The sequence below is a fragment of the Cimex lectularius genome, unplaced genomic scaffold, assembly GCF_000648675.2.
Source record: "Cimex lectularius strain Harlan isolate CLEC.00 unplaced genomic scaffold, Clec_2.1 scaffold384, whole genome shotgun sequence".
Taxonomy (NCBI): Eukaryota; Metazoa; Arthropoda; class Insecta; order Hemiptera; family Cimicidae; genus Cimex; species Cimex lectularius.
This window is the reverse complement of record NW_019392995.1, coordinates 95,575-109,994: the sequence shown is the minus strand read 5'-3', so window position 1 is coordinate 109,994 and position 14,420 is coordinate 95,575. Positions and strand designations below refer to the sequence as shown.

Here is a 14,420-nt window from a genome sequence, read left to right as displayed (position 1 = left end):
GAAAAGCACTAAATAGTATAAATAATAAAAGTTTGAAATAGACTCCCTGTCAAAAAAAAAAAAAAAAAAAAAAAAAAATTCGCAATACTCTCAGATTTTTGTAATTTATGAGAAAATCCAGTTTTAAAAGAAACGAAAAATAAGTTCAGAAGTACAAAATATACTATTTTATTTTTAATTGAACACATTTAGAATTAAAAGAACACATTTAGAATTAAAGAACAAATTCTTCCCTCTAGTTTTAATAACTGTTTCCATCCTTATTAGCATACTCATAAAATGTTTTTGTAGAAAATCCCTGGGTATGCAGTCCAACTCCTCCAACACAGCTGCCATTACCATTTCAAGGGTTGTAGGAAGTTGAAGGCATAACCAACTTTCCTTCGAGATTGTTCCAAACTGGTTTGGTTGAGTTCCAGACTTGTTCATTTGGCCAAACACGATGCAATGCATAACATGCATAAGCAATGAATTAGAGCTTAAAAAAAGGCACTATACGATTTTTTACATCTCCTTAAGGCATCCAAAGCCAAGTACTGGTTCCCACTCAGTATGTACCTCCCAAGAAACGCCACCCAAAAACAAGATAGTCCCACATATAAATGTCACTATTGCGTCTATCTGTAAGTATCTTTTCCAGACTCTTTCACAGGGTCATTCTCATCTCATCGGTAAATAGAACTTTTCTGCATTCCTCTATAGGCCATGATTGGAGTTCCCTTGTAAATTTTAACCTCTTTTTACGGAATTCAGTGGTAAGAAGGGATTCATGGACCTACTTGATCTACTTGATCAGTTTGACTCTGTTGCATGCTTGTTGTGCCAGCTCTTAAGCATCATTGGCTCAAAGCCCCCCTCTCATCAATCGGAAGACTCTGGCCCTCTTCTTGACCAGTCTAGAAGAACCTGCGCTTCCGAACTTTGACAACTTCTCTCTTTTGGTTTCATTTATGAGCGGCAGTGAACTTTTTTATTTTGATTTATATTTGGAGTTTATGTTCTTTTTTTTAAGGAAATTATTTTGTTACATGCCAAAGAACATTTTAACTTGTTTTTTGCTTTCCTTTTCTTTTCTTTTTTTTTTACACCTCCAGTTTTGTTTGATTTTTGGGAGACTTTGAGAAATACCCGTTAAAACTCTCTCAATCTTGACTTTCTGACCGATATCTCTTGAATACGAGCGATCACGAAGAATTCTACTAGCTCCCTACTACATGTCTAACCTCACCATCCACAATGACCTGAACATGTCTTTTGTTCAAAACTTCTTGAAATTCCACCCTAACCTTTAATTTCACCTTGATCATTCCTTTTAAGCCCTTGATGGTGATGAGGATACTAGGAAGCGGGGTTTAAGCTCAGTTGACTTCCTGACTGATATCCCCTAAATACGAGCGATCTTTCTTAGCTGTTGAATTGCGGTTCAGGATTGCATTTTAATAAAACTATGCATGGGATTCTGGTATATTCAGGATTTAGTTACTTCGAGTGACTCCCGCTTCCCCTTCACATTTAAATAGCCCTTGATGAAGTGGATACTGGAAAGTCAAACTACTGCAGACTTCTGGATTATTGTTCTTTTCTCAGTTCAATCATTCTCCTAAAGAGTGCTAGTCATTGTTACAATTCCTTTCCCTGAGTTTTCTTTCTATCCCAGATTATATCTCCATTGAGTGGTTACTTCATATTTGAAGAAGACATGGGTGGGTGTTTCTTCCTCCTATATTGCATAACCTAAAAATGAGGTCATCATTGAAAATACCAATGTTGTGTAGATGTTTTCTCAGATGCAAGTGACCTGTCGTCCTATCACTCCTCTGAGTTTAGCCCTCTCTGACTTTAGCAGTGAGTTTGCGAGTTTCAGTGAGAGTTATCTAGCACCTCTAGAGTTTATTCACTTTTCCTTTTGTATTTTTTGGATCTATTTTGTGATGGAAGATTCTGTGTTTGCTTTTGTTATCACAGTAATAGGTTCAGGGCCTATATGGTATTCAGATTCTCTTCTGCCTTTTACCCAAAATTTCTTTATGTCCTGGTATCTAAGATATCATCAGGTTGTTGTGTTTCCCCAGATTTTGGAACTTTGGGATGCATTCACTAACTTTGATGTGATTATATTTCATGTTAATACTTTAATAGCTGCTTGGCTTATAAGGATTTTTTGTCAGTGTAACCTCTTTTAAGATGTTCTAAGTCACAAGCATTGATGGCTTGTATTTAAGCTTCAAAGAATGAGAAAAACATCACTAATGAGTTTGAGTGCACATATTTTGGGCTTGTGCAGTAAACAAAATTAGCTTTTCCTCCTTGCATAAATACTTCCAATGGGAGTAAGTTTAGTAGTTTCTCTAGTGCAACTAAAAGTTTGTTTTCATTGCCTCTGTGATATACGTATAAGGCAGTCTTTGTATGCCGCCTAATATTTGGGTAGGTTGTTTTTGCTGAGCTGTGGTCCATCAAACAATCAGCCATAGGAAAATTTGGGTCTTATTACTGTCAAAACTGAGGAATGCCAACGTGATCAGCAATAAAGCGCAATGATTTCTCTTCTTCTTTTGTTATTAATATAATCATGTTTGATCATATAAACTAGGAAATCATCAATTTGCCATGTTTTTTCCCCTTCAAATAAATATATGGTATATAATGTCCGTTCTTCATGATAGTTATAATTCTGTATGATTCATCATTTTGCAAGTAAATGTTACGCAAATAAAAATTAACAGAGTAAAGAAAGGAACGAAATTGCTAATAAAAGGTAAAAACTGACAGGAACATTGAAATAAACCAAGAAAAACCTTGATCCTCTTGTTGGTAAACAATGATGAAAAATGATCCCCAATGTCTCTCATGGAACAAATAATCTATATATAAACAAAACGTTAAGATCAAAAACTAATAAATATAAAGATTTCTAGGTGTTGCGACATTTTTGATAGGGAGTGTAGTTACTGATGTTAATAAATAAACGTATTTACACTTTTTCCAAGATGTAAAATACAAAGATTTTTATTATTTCAATCTGAAATAATATAATTGATTTTTTGTTAATATTCTCACTGAAAAAGGCGTCTAAAATATGCCCAATAATTTCTAAAAAATAGCATCTTTTCACAGTTTGGAAATGTTTTGCCATACTAATTCATACATAACTGTACAACTGATTTTATTTATACAGCTTCGTGAATAACTTGATTCTCTGATTCACACATTTTATCAGTATTAAAAAGTTTATAAGTAAGTAATAGATTTTCATAAAGCTTTTTTTTATATATATATCCTTGTAAGAAAATAACCCTCGTTAACCTATTACAAATGAAATAAAATGCAGGAGTAGCCTACTTGTGCAATTTGCTATAACGTAGCAGCTACATAACTGTTAAATATTGATTATGATTCCCATGGCCAAAGGAAAATTGTAAAATAGTGCTTTTCAATCCCAACTGTGCTACTAGATTAATAACAAATACCAATAAAGCACTAATAATTTTTATCACATGAGAATTTTTTTTTACCTTGGACTCGGTTGAATGGTGTATTTAGTCTGTTGTGGCGGACAGGTCCTTATATACTCAGCCGCAGTCTTCTTCGCTATATATCGTAAACTAAAAGATAAAATCACACTCACTCAGCGATCAAGTTAATTTTTTTATGCACTAGTCAGAAGTTCTTTGGTTATTATTAATATCATTTCATTTAAGAAAAAAATGGACAATACATATAGAGTAAGAAAGCAATACTGTTATTGGGAAGAAAAGTAAACCAGATTTATATGTACTAATGGGATTGGCTTTCGTAGGTTTACTATGGCTTCAGCCTAAATGTCTTGCTTCACTTAAATCGCTCCCCTCCCTTTTTTTAACATTAGAGGGAAATATATTAAATCAATGATGTAAGTTAAAGAACTACAAATATTTTCAAAACTACTATTATTTAAATTCAATTAAATAACATCAATAGTTGTTTTTATTCGTTCAAATTACAGTTTAAAAGAATTGAAAATGGGAAATAGTGAGAAGGGGTCGGAAACTGACGGGTAAATGGTAATTTATAATCAAAAACTTTTTTTTTTTACTTCATGGCAATACTCTGAATTACCTAATATCTGATGTGAGAAGTTGTACTCGGTTGAGTATTGATTTCGCCTGAGCTTGTGTCACATGTCGCAAAGACTCATTATTGATGGTTGTAATGAAATCTCCAACAGAAACGCGACCATCTTTTGCCAACGCGCCATTGGGAATTATTTCAGTCACAACCATGCCGTTTAAACCATCGTTGACAATTTCAAGATTAATACCTATGAAATTTTTGCAATTAATTGTAACACACAGTAGTCCGTTGTTGAATAGATTTTAATGTTACCTAATTGGTCAGAAGCTTTGTGAATTTTGACTTCTGATTCTAATGTGACAGGTAAGGGCACAAAAGGCACTTTTTGTTCAATATTTACTATTTCATCTTTTTCGCCTTTTTCCAGCAATCGCTCACATACTGGGCCAACAATCATATGCTCTTCTTCTTCTTCTTCCTTTAAGGCAACAACACGAAATTTTCAAACCAATTTAAATTTAAACTATTAAGTAATAAAAAATAATTAAAAACGTATTAGTTGTTAATGTTATAAGTCAAGTGAATATATCTAGCTTTTTTAAATTTAATTAAATGATTGTAATAAATTAGAAAATAATATATGCATTTTTTAACCATTAATATTTCTATTTTAAAATAAATAAAATGTATTTATAAAAATAAACAAGATTTTTTTCTCTCAAAAACAAGTCAAAATCATATTTATTGTAATTCAGTGAATCACCTCTAGTGGAAGCTCGTCTATCACCAGATTCTCCATGTCTAAAATTTCTCGATCCTAAAATATTTTATAGTAGAGTCACTGATATGTTTCACTATTTACTGCTAATGATACAATAAAAATACTTACATCTTCCGGTTCAGAGTGGATAGACCCTGAACAACTGTACATTGAATGATCGTCAAGAGTAGGCGTATCCTGACTCAATTCAAGTTCAGCATCCTGAAATTGAATTCCTTCCATGATACAAGAGTCGAAACATACGCTTACCTTATATTATACATAAATTGTATTATAAATCCTTTGCATCTAATCCAAAACACACGATCAAAAGATGACGTTTGTTCCAGCATTTAATATTATTATTTATTACAATTAATTGAGGTTTTTAGTTGAGATAAAAAATCAATGGCACGAGCGGGATTCGAACCCACGATCTTCGGCTTGATACGCCGCTGCTCTACCACTTGAGCTATCATGACCTCGATCCANCTATCGTGACCTCGATCACTCGGACACTAACTTCCCATCACCCGTGGTAGAGCAGCGGCGTATCTAGCCGAAGGTCGTGGGTTCGAATCCCTCTCGTGCCATTAACTTTTTTTGTCTCAAATAAAAACCTTAATTAATTGTAAGTTTAATTGGTCAAGCGAACCACAAAATTAGTGAACTATTATAAAAGCCAATTCAATGGAGAATTTAAACGTTATGAAGCATTGTAATGAGCTTTGGCCAATAAATTGGCTCGGGATAACTACAGGTATTTATTTAGAAATTGTGAGATGCGGTCTGGTGTAATGTAGGTTTCAGAAAAACATTTTCTTTATCGTGGCAATTGAATATGTCAATTATGAAAGGATACAGTGCACAATTAAAAAAGTGCTGTAGTTATCCCGAGCCGATTAATAGGCCAAAGTTCATTACAATGCTTCATAACGTTTAAATTCTCCATTGAATTGGCTTTTATAATAGTCTTAATTTTATTCAGGGTTATAATAACTTATATCACCTCAAAGATATGTGGACTATTATTGTTTAAAATTGCTTGTTACAAATTTTAAAAAATATGGATGTGATTGTTTAAAATAATAATAACCTAAACACACTTAACTTACAAGGGGAGGCTAAGAATGTGGGATGAATGGTATATTTGGGATCACTAATTTGAAAGAGAATCTTTTTGGTGACAGTACATTAAAAAATATAACATATTTATTTTCTTGCCATTCTTGGGCTCTATAGCCTAGAAAAACTCATGTTTTAAGTAAATTATACCATTTTTTAAACATGGTTGCCTATCAGAGGATATACTTTTATATATGTTTTTGATTTAATTTTAATTTTTTATTTTTGTAATGTTGAATAAGAAAATAATATGCAGGTTCATATTAAATGAGATCTAATATATAAAATATTACAATAAATAAAAGATGCAAGTAATAAAGTAGGTCAACAATTTTCTGTTTGGAAATAATATTTCAAATTTGTTTTAAGCTCTTTTTAAATCTCTTAAATATGAATGTGCAATAAAATAATATACATATTTAAGCTGAAGATTTGATATAAAAAAACTTACAAAAATGAAAAAACAATTTCTGTAAAGTAGGAAAAAATTAATGTGGATATGTTTGTGGGCTGGATACACCATTTTTTCTGCATAACCAGTTTTGATTAATCAATTTTGTCTTACCGGGATAAGGGTTAGAATAAGGGATTGATGTTGTACTTCAAGGTATTTCACAGCTGGTATGAAACTATCGCTGATTGTAATTTTTCTTTTTATTTGAGAGCCAATTAATAATGCATACTGAAAGAAGTTACAATTTCACAAGTTCAAATCAGAAAGTCATTGTGCAGTTGTTATTATGGCATTTAGGTGTTAACTATTATTTTCTTTAGACAATTTTTTTTTAATGCAAACAAATAGTGACACAAAATTGGCCTTAAGCATATAAACTATAAGATTAGATTAAAAAAACGTTGGCTTGTGTTAATTGATTTCATCCTTATTTTTTCACTTTTAATGGTTAAGTTAGGGTTGGAGATGGGCTAGGTGAGGTTAGGGTTAGGGTTGGCGTTAGGATAAGGAATGGTGTTGTACTTCAAAGTATTTCACAGGTGACATGAAACTATCGATCTATTTTATTAAATTCACTAGTTTCGTGGTCCGCTTGACCAATTAATATCTTACAATTAATTAATGTTTTCAGTTGAGATAAAAAAGTCAATGGCACGAGCGNACACGGAGGGCTTTAGTGAAGTATACTTCATTTTAAACTTATTAAATTCACTAGTTTCGTGGTCCGCTTGACCAATTAATATCTTACAATTAATTAAGGTTTTCAGTGGATCGAGGTCACGATAGCTCAAGTGGTAGAGCAGCGGCGTATTAAGCCGAAGATCATGAGTTCGAATCCCGCAGCATGTGCCATTGACTTTTTTATCTCAACTGAAAACCTTAATTAATTGTAAGTTTAATGGTTATGTTAGTATTGGAGATGGGTTAAGTGGGTTTAGGTTTAGGGTTAAGATTAGTGATAGGTTAGGTTTGGTGTACAGCTAGACTTGTGTTAGGCTAAATTAAGGCCAGATATGGACTATGTTAGGTTAAGGTTAGAGTGAGAGTAAGGCTAAATATAAATGATTTAATGCTTTTCATGAAGAAGAGAAAATATGCAAATTCATTTCTTAAGAAAAATGAAACTTTATGTGGGTTTTTACCATGATAAACTTCATACGATGACACAAAATTGCTACATATCAAAACATTTATGATGTTTTAAAACGTAGGCAGACCCAAATGATCAATAACGAAAAAATATGTATGACTAAAAAAACTCAATTTTGATGTTAGTTAATGAGATATGATAAATTAATGATATTTTCGCACTTTAGTAAAAGAAAATTTTTAAAATCAAAGTATTTCCCTGCTTAATATCAGAAATAAAAACTTACTAAATCTATGAACTTATGAACAGCGGGTACTTACAAAAACATTTCACTATTTTCAGCAATAGTGACATGAGCGCACTTTAGTCTCTAGTAACGTTTTTTGCTTACAGATATTAAAATCAAGTATTGAAGTTCATAACTACCAGGATATTTTTGTTTCGGGTGGTATTTTCTGTTTACTGATTTAATCAAATGATCATTTCGAGTACGATTTGGTTGAATGTTCTGGCATAGTATAGATCTCATATGTCATATTGAATTTTTCTTTTCTTTTTTACTTACATCTAAAATGATATTTATGAATTTTTCCATTTTCTAACCTTGGAGGCCTTGTTTAAGCTAGTTTTGTAAGACTCATTGTCATTCCTGAGCAATGAACAATAACTCTTGAAAACTTCTCAAGTAAGAGTAATAATATTGTGTGTTCTAAGGTATTTATGACCTTGATTGGTTAGAAAAGAAAAACCCAAATATTCCTTGGCATAAATATTTTTTTACTATTTCAGGCCGATAGACCTTTCTATCTAGTCATGCGGCATAAAGTTTCATTGGATTTTAAGGAGATGACATGTTGGGCTAGCTGAGGATGGGCCAGATGAGCCTGACGTCCAAAATAAACAAATATTTATGCTACAAATTACTTGGATTTTTTTTCCAACCAGTCGAAAAGAAATAAGAGTTTTATTTAGAAATTGTGAGATGCGGTCTGGTGTGATGTAGGTTTCAGAAAAACATTTTCTTTATCGTGCCAACGTTTCAATCTTTATTGAGATCATCTTCAGGGCCTGGGATTTACAAACATTGTTTACATATAACAATTACATTTTGGATGTGGACAAGTGAATTTATACAATGCAATATATTCAATCAAAGAATTTTGCATTGTATAAATTCCCTTTTCCTCATCCAAAATGTAATTGTTATTTGTAAACAATGTTTGAAAATCCCAGGCCCTGAAGATGATCTCAATAAAGATCGAAACGTTGGCACTATAAAGAAAATGTTTTTCGGAAACCTACATCACACCAGACCGCATCTCACGATTTCTAAATAAATGTCGATTAACGGTCACTAATCACCGCACACAGAAATAAGAGTGTAATGTTAGCATCTTTTGAATCCTTATATAATTATTTTCATTGATTATCCAATAAATAAATTTAAAAAATTAACATACCCAAAGAAATTCATGAGTTTTAATAAAAATATGTACCTATGATGGTTTGAAAGAAAATTCATCAAAACGTCAAACAATCATTTCGTGATAGATTAAAATTTAGTATATCAATTTTTTTAACCTAGTTTAGCTCTTAATGCATTATAATAAGCAAAGCCAGGTAATAAATTGCTTTGTATATTTTTATCGTAATTTTTATTAAAACTCATTTATTTGTAATCTTAAAACATTAAAATAAGTATGTTGTAATTTATATAATGATAAAAATACATATAGTTTGAAATAAATAACTAGTGTCCTTTTTCTTCTTATTTTTTTAGTTTATTTCTTAACATTCCCAGAAAATGTGATTGAATAATTTAGTTATATGTAGTAATGTACATACATACATGCAGTAATATAAATATACCTTATAATTTTATGTTTAGTGGGGAGACATAAACAAGAATACAATTCTATATAATACGGGAGTGCAAAAGATTGCAGATAATTTTTTTTGTAATTTAGTCGTAACTGATCATTACGAGTCCTGACAGTCATTTTGAGCCAAAACTTTTTTGGCTATTTGTTCATTCAGGAATCAGCCAGGGAAGAAAGGTGTTTTCTATAGTATATTTTCAGATGCTTCGGCTCTCTTGGAGCCATCTTTAAAGGAGTCATATAAAAAATAGGTCCAATAGTAAAAGCCTAAAAAATAAAGTCAAGGTTTAAGAAATCATCACTCATGAGTGATCAATTGCAACTTTTTGTATCTGAAGATGGCTTCTTTTTTTCTTTCCTTTCATACTACTCGAGGAGCAAATAGATATGAAAATTAAATTCCAACACAGCCGATGAAAAAACAAAACAACTATACATATTTTATACATGACATTCACGTTATATTAGTAGTACGTAGTCAAAGGTGTCTTTCTCGTATTCTTCTTATCCTTTTTATGTAGATAAGTTTTCTTCTAGCTTGAAAGATTCCCAAATGAAAGTGCTTGTTGTCTAAGTTGTCATTACGTATTTGGTGATGAAACAATAAGTGAGCACATTGCCCGAAAGTGGTTCAAAATTTTGAACAAGGAATTACCTTTTGTCGGTGAATATTTGGTGTTTGCATCAATGAGAGTGTCATTCGGTGACAGGCAATGTGACCATAGTGTTACCTGTATAGGATCCATTTTTCACTGCATATGATAATCTGGTCAAAAAAATATGTTTACGTTTACACATCGTCGGTCAATTTATGAAGAACCCATCTGCTCAGCTTCCGTGTCCAAATCAATGTAGCTAGAGCAAATTGTATCATCACCTGCATTAAACACTCTGGCAAGCTTGTGAGTCGTTTGACATCGATCAAATTCGATAGCTTCCCAATCTACCATACCGTGGTTCAACTTCAATTTCCTCATTCCTAGAAGTAAAATTTTTGAACCACTTTTTGACAGAGCGATTACTTATTGTTTTATCACTGAACACTGTGCAAATTTTATGAGCCTTAGTACCGTGGTACGTACAATAAGGTTGTACTATGAACTTTCCTTTCTTAATGAAATGACGCTTTATTCTTTGATAATATGTAATGTAAACATCTAAACCTCCTAGGATTAACAGCATTAAAAGAATAACAAATGAAAAACCACATGAATTTTTCAGGTTATCTGGTACTTAATAGTCTGAAGGACCTGCTCTTGGGCCAAAGCCCACGCAGGTGCCCCTTATGCAGAGAAAGGTTGCTCGATGTGTCCCACATACTGGAAACATGTCATGCCTTGGCTCCCTACAGGGATCGTGCAGGCATACCATCCAATCTGAATATGGTACTCGAGCACTGCAGCGAGTTTCAGAGTCCCCTGTTCTGCTTTTTAGGGGAAATTGGGATTTTTTATTGTATGTAATATGTCTTATGTGTTGTGTGTCTATATGTTTTGTCTGAGTGCATGTATTTATTAGCGTGAATGGCGAGGGGTGATGGTGAAATGTAATGTCATCATCACCCCTCGAATGTTGAGAGCATATGTGTGTTCGGGGTCGATGGCGGAATATTTGTAAAAGTACTCCATCAACCCCAATCTAGATTAGTTTGAGTATAGGTCAGTGGAGGAATATCAAGTACTCCACCGACCAAATGGAATGAGTGTACTGTATGGATGTATTTATGTGTATGAATGTATTTATTTGTATGAATGTAGTGTTTGAAAGTGTAAATAGAATGTAGACTTAGTTGGGCGTTGAAATGACCTAGATGTCGGAAGCCCCTGTCAAAAAAAAAAATAAAATAAAATAAAATAAAAATAGTCTGAATATACCAGACAGTGACAATTAATTAAGGTTTTTAGTTGAGATGAAAAAAAGCTAATGGCACGAGAGGGATTCGAACCCACGACTTCGGCTAGATACGCCGCTGCTCTACCACCTGAGCTATCGTGACCTCGATCCACTCGGACTTCAACTCCCCATCTCAGTGGATCGAGGTCACGATAGCTCAAGTGGTAGAGCAGCGGCGTATCTAGCCAAAGGTCGTGGGTTCGAATCCCTCTCGTGCCATTAGCTTTTTTTCATCTCAACTAAAAACCTTAATTAATTGTCATGTATTAACTGGTCAAGCGAACCACGAAAGTAGTGAATTAATACCAGACAGTGTTTAATTTTTTAACTAATGAAAGTTTTTTTTTTTTTAATGGTTTTACATTTTCAGCAATGATGACTATTTGACGATCTCGAATTACATCTATTGGCTGTTGTGTAACCCCATTTAATTTATTACTATTTTTCCATGTAAATGCAAAATTATCCCCTGTGGGGTGAATTTTGACAATCTCTGGCATATAACAATTCACAAAATATACTGAAACATAACAGTCCAGTTGTGAAAGATTAATACAATATAGAGTGTAGATTTGTTTCCATTTTGTCATTTAGGTTATTATCTTATATTTTGGCTAGCGATGAAAAGGAGCAATATGAATATGTGGTAATTTAGACATTTGTTATAAAGTGCAATACGGCATCCACCATAAGTATGAATTTTAATGAAAGAAAAAAAAAAGTTTTATCGTAAGACTAATGAGCTGTGTGCTGACAAACATGATATTTCGCACTTAAAATATATCAACACAAAGCTGTTACCATTCAAATAGTCAATTTCGGATCTACATGCTGAATATATTTTTGAAAAATATTTTTTCAAGTTTTCTTTTCCGATGGCTATCGTAAGAAACATGCTTTTTTGTTCAAAACTTCTAATCTTGCATGCACGAATTCAAAATAAATCAACTCAAAGGTCTTTTGCTAAAAAAACTATTACATTTGGCTGTCTTTTTTCACAAAGAACAAGCAGATTTTAAATTGAATGTAACACTAAAAATAAATTAGTAGTTTAAATCGGACACAATGTGTTGCAACAAAAACATGCATATTTAGGTGAAACGTTTGGTTATTTCAAAACAATTTGAACATCGTATGGATTAGACAAAAGAACAGTTTAACCACAGAAAGTGTGCCAGTTAGTTTGTATTCAATTTATTTTAGTACAGTTGTTAATACTATAAAAGCAAAGGTTATGTTTAATTTTTCATTTAAAGTACAGAGTATGCTTGTTAATGCTTAAGATTAACTTGTAACTGTACAAAAGTGAAATGCTTGAATGCTTTTAGCAAAATAATTATGTGGTTTTTAAGTGTATGAATAATTAATGGACTATTTTTCAGTACATCATGTTTAAATTAGCATTAATTGGCTCCCGATGAGCAACATAAAATACAAAACATACCTGCAAGGCAAAAATTCCAGCAAGAAGAATCCAGATTTTTAGATTAAACGGAAAAAAGATTACAGGAAAGTGGATAGGCAGAGTACACAAATGCAAAATCCTTTGCTGTCATTGCCTTCTTAAGTAAAAGAAAAAATGGCAATGAGAGCTCAAGTGAATTGTACTTGTGTTAAGAGCTTGGAATATAGTGAGGTTTAATAATTTGAGAAAAAAATACATATTGCGGAAATTTATTGTTTATTAAACGTAAATGAGCTGTTACAAATCTTAAACTGTTAACATAGAAGTGACACCCAGTTTTTTTTTTTAAGACATTAAATAATCCGATATTGTAATTAGGCCTATTGATTTAGCAGGAATGATTTGTTTACTTTGAGCTCTGTATTAACCAAAAAGTCCTAGGCATCTCAGAAATAATTATAAACCAACCTTACACTAGAGAAAATAAAATACAATTGTCGGTGTCAATTTTAGTCAAATTGGAATTAAATATAGATTGAGTGACCCCTCATATATAATTAAGAATATAATTTGCGCATTCACAATCACACCAATTAGTTTTATATATTAAAAAAAAAAATTTTTTATAGAATATCTTTGTTCAGGGGAAATAGATTTAGTTTTGAGGATATTCGTTGATAGAAGGAAAATCATTATTCAATAGGAACTGCATAAACATAAAGATAAGTAGAAAATAATATGAAAGCACATATCAACTAAGAAATTGTGTAAAAGTATTAACAAAAATAAACATATAAAAAAAAACAAAAATCACGTAAATAAATTCTAAATATTATTTTCAAAAAATGTTTCATTTGGAAAAGCTATTATCCAGTTACCTTGTCATATCTGAAATGCCTAGAACAATTACAAATCCACTGCAACACAACTTTCTGTGATTGCAAAAAAAAAAAAAAAATTCAAGTACAATTAAATTCATGATGCAAAATGAAAACAATGCTTTAGTATTGAAGTGATATGCAATAAATAAAAGAAAAATACTAATTAGTAGCTTATAATGTAATAGTATTATAATAGCGCATTACATTAATTTATGGAGAATAGATCATGCAGTCAGGTAAATTTAGGTAACTACAACATGGGTCAACTAGGATTTGTAAAAAGGTGTCGGTCTACTTTTTCTAAGTACCAGTAGTAACATAACTAGAACCACCAACTATTCTATGCCATCCCATGAGCATCACAGCTTATGCAAATATATTATGAGCAAAAATTTTGACTGTTCAGAACTAGGAATTTGGAAAAACGAAGAAAACATCTGAATTAAATACATTAAATTTTATTATAAATTATTTTATAAGTTCATCGGCTGTTGAATCGAAACGAAATTTTAATCACATTTTCAATTACACTTCTAAAAGCGGAATGAAAATTAAAACTAATTAAACTACAACTGGCATAATATAGTCATAAATTAAATAAATGAAAATAAATAATAATTGTGTCGCTAAAAATTGGAGCAAAGTATGACGAATGAATAATGCAATATTTATGAAGCGATTCTAATGTAACTTTTCAGTTTGATATTTGTAATAGCGTGCTTGTATCCAATGTACTTCACTACTTAGTACTTCACTGAGAAAGCGCTACTGCTTGTTTTCAATATTCACCTTACATCTTGACATTCCGTAAAGCGCTTTTATCGCGAGATGAATAAAATTTATGCTTTAGAGTTCGCCGGGATACAAAAGTTGATATAC

The 14,420-nt window shown here is 31.9% G+C and overlaps 1 protein-coding gene and 1 long non-coding RNA gene across 4 annotated transcripts in view; one reads left to right on the top strand and one right to left on the bottom strand.

Moving 5' to 3' along the window:
- LOC106671590 (inaD-like protein) overlaps positions 1–14,420 on the bottom strand; it is a 119,968-nt gene that overhangs the window by 92,081 nt on the left and 13,467 nt on the right. For all 3 annotated transcript variants that reach the window (XM_024229700.1, XM_024229699.1, XM_024229701.1), the window contains exons 12-16: positions 4,943–5,035; positions 4,817–4,870; positions 4,366–4,531; positions 4,099–4,300; positions 3,516–3,605 (exon numbers count right to left, since the gene is read on the bottom strand). In XM_024229700.1, coding sequence (XP_024085468.1) covers positions 3,516–3,605; positions 4,099–4,300; positions 4,366–4,531; positions 4,817–4,870; positions 4,943–5,035 — 605 coding nt within the window. The remainder of the gene's footprint in view (positions 1–3,515; positions 3,606–4,098; positions 4,301–4,365; positions 4,532–4,816; positions 4,871–4,942; positions 5,036–14,420) is intronic.
- LOC112127992 lies at positions 2,923–4,571 on the top strand. The gene is made up of 5 exons (XR_002910815.1): positions 2,923–3,237; positions 3,800–3,892; positions 3,986–4,043; positions 4,208–4,416; positions 4,481–4,571. It is a non-coding gene; the product is annotated as an uncharacterized LOC112127992 (long non-coding RNA).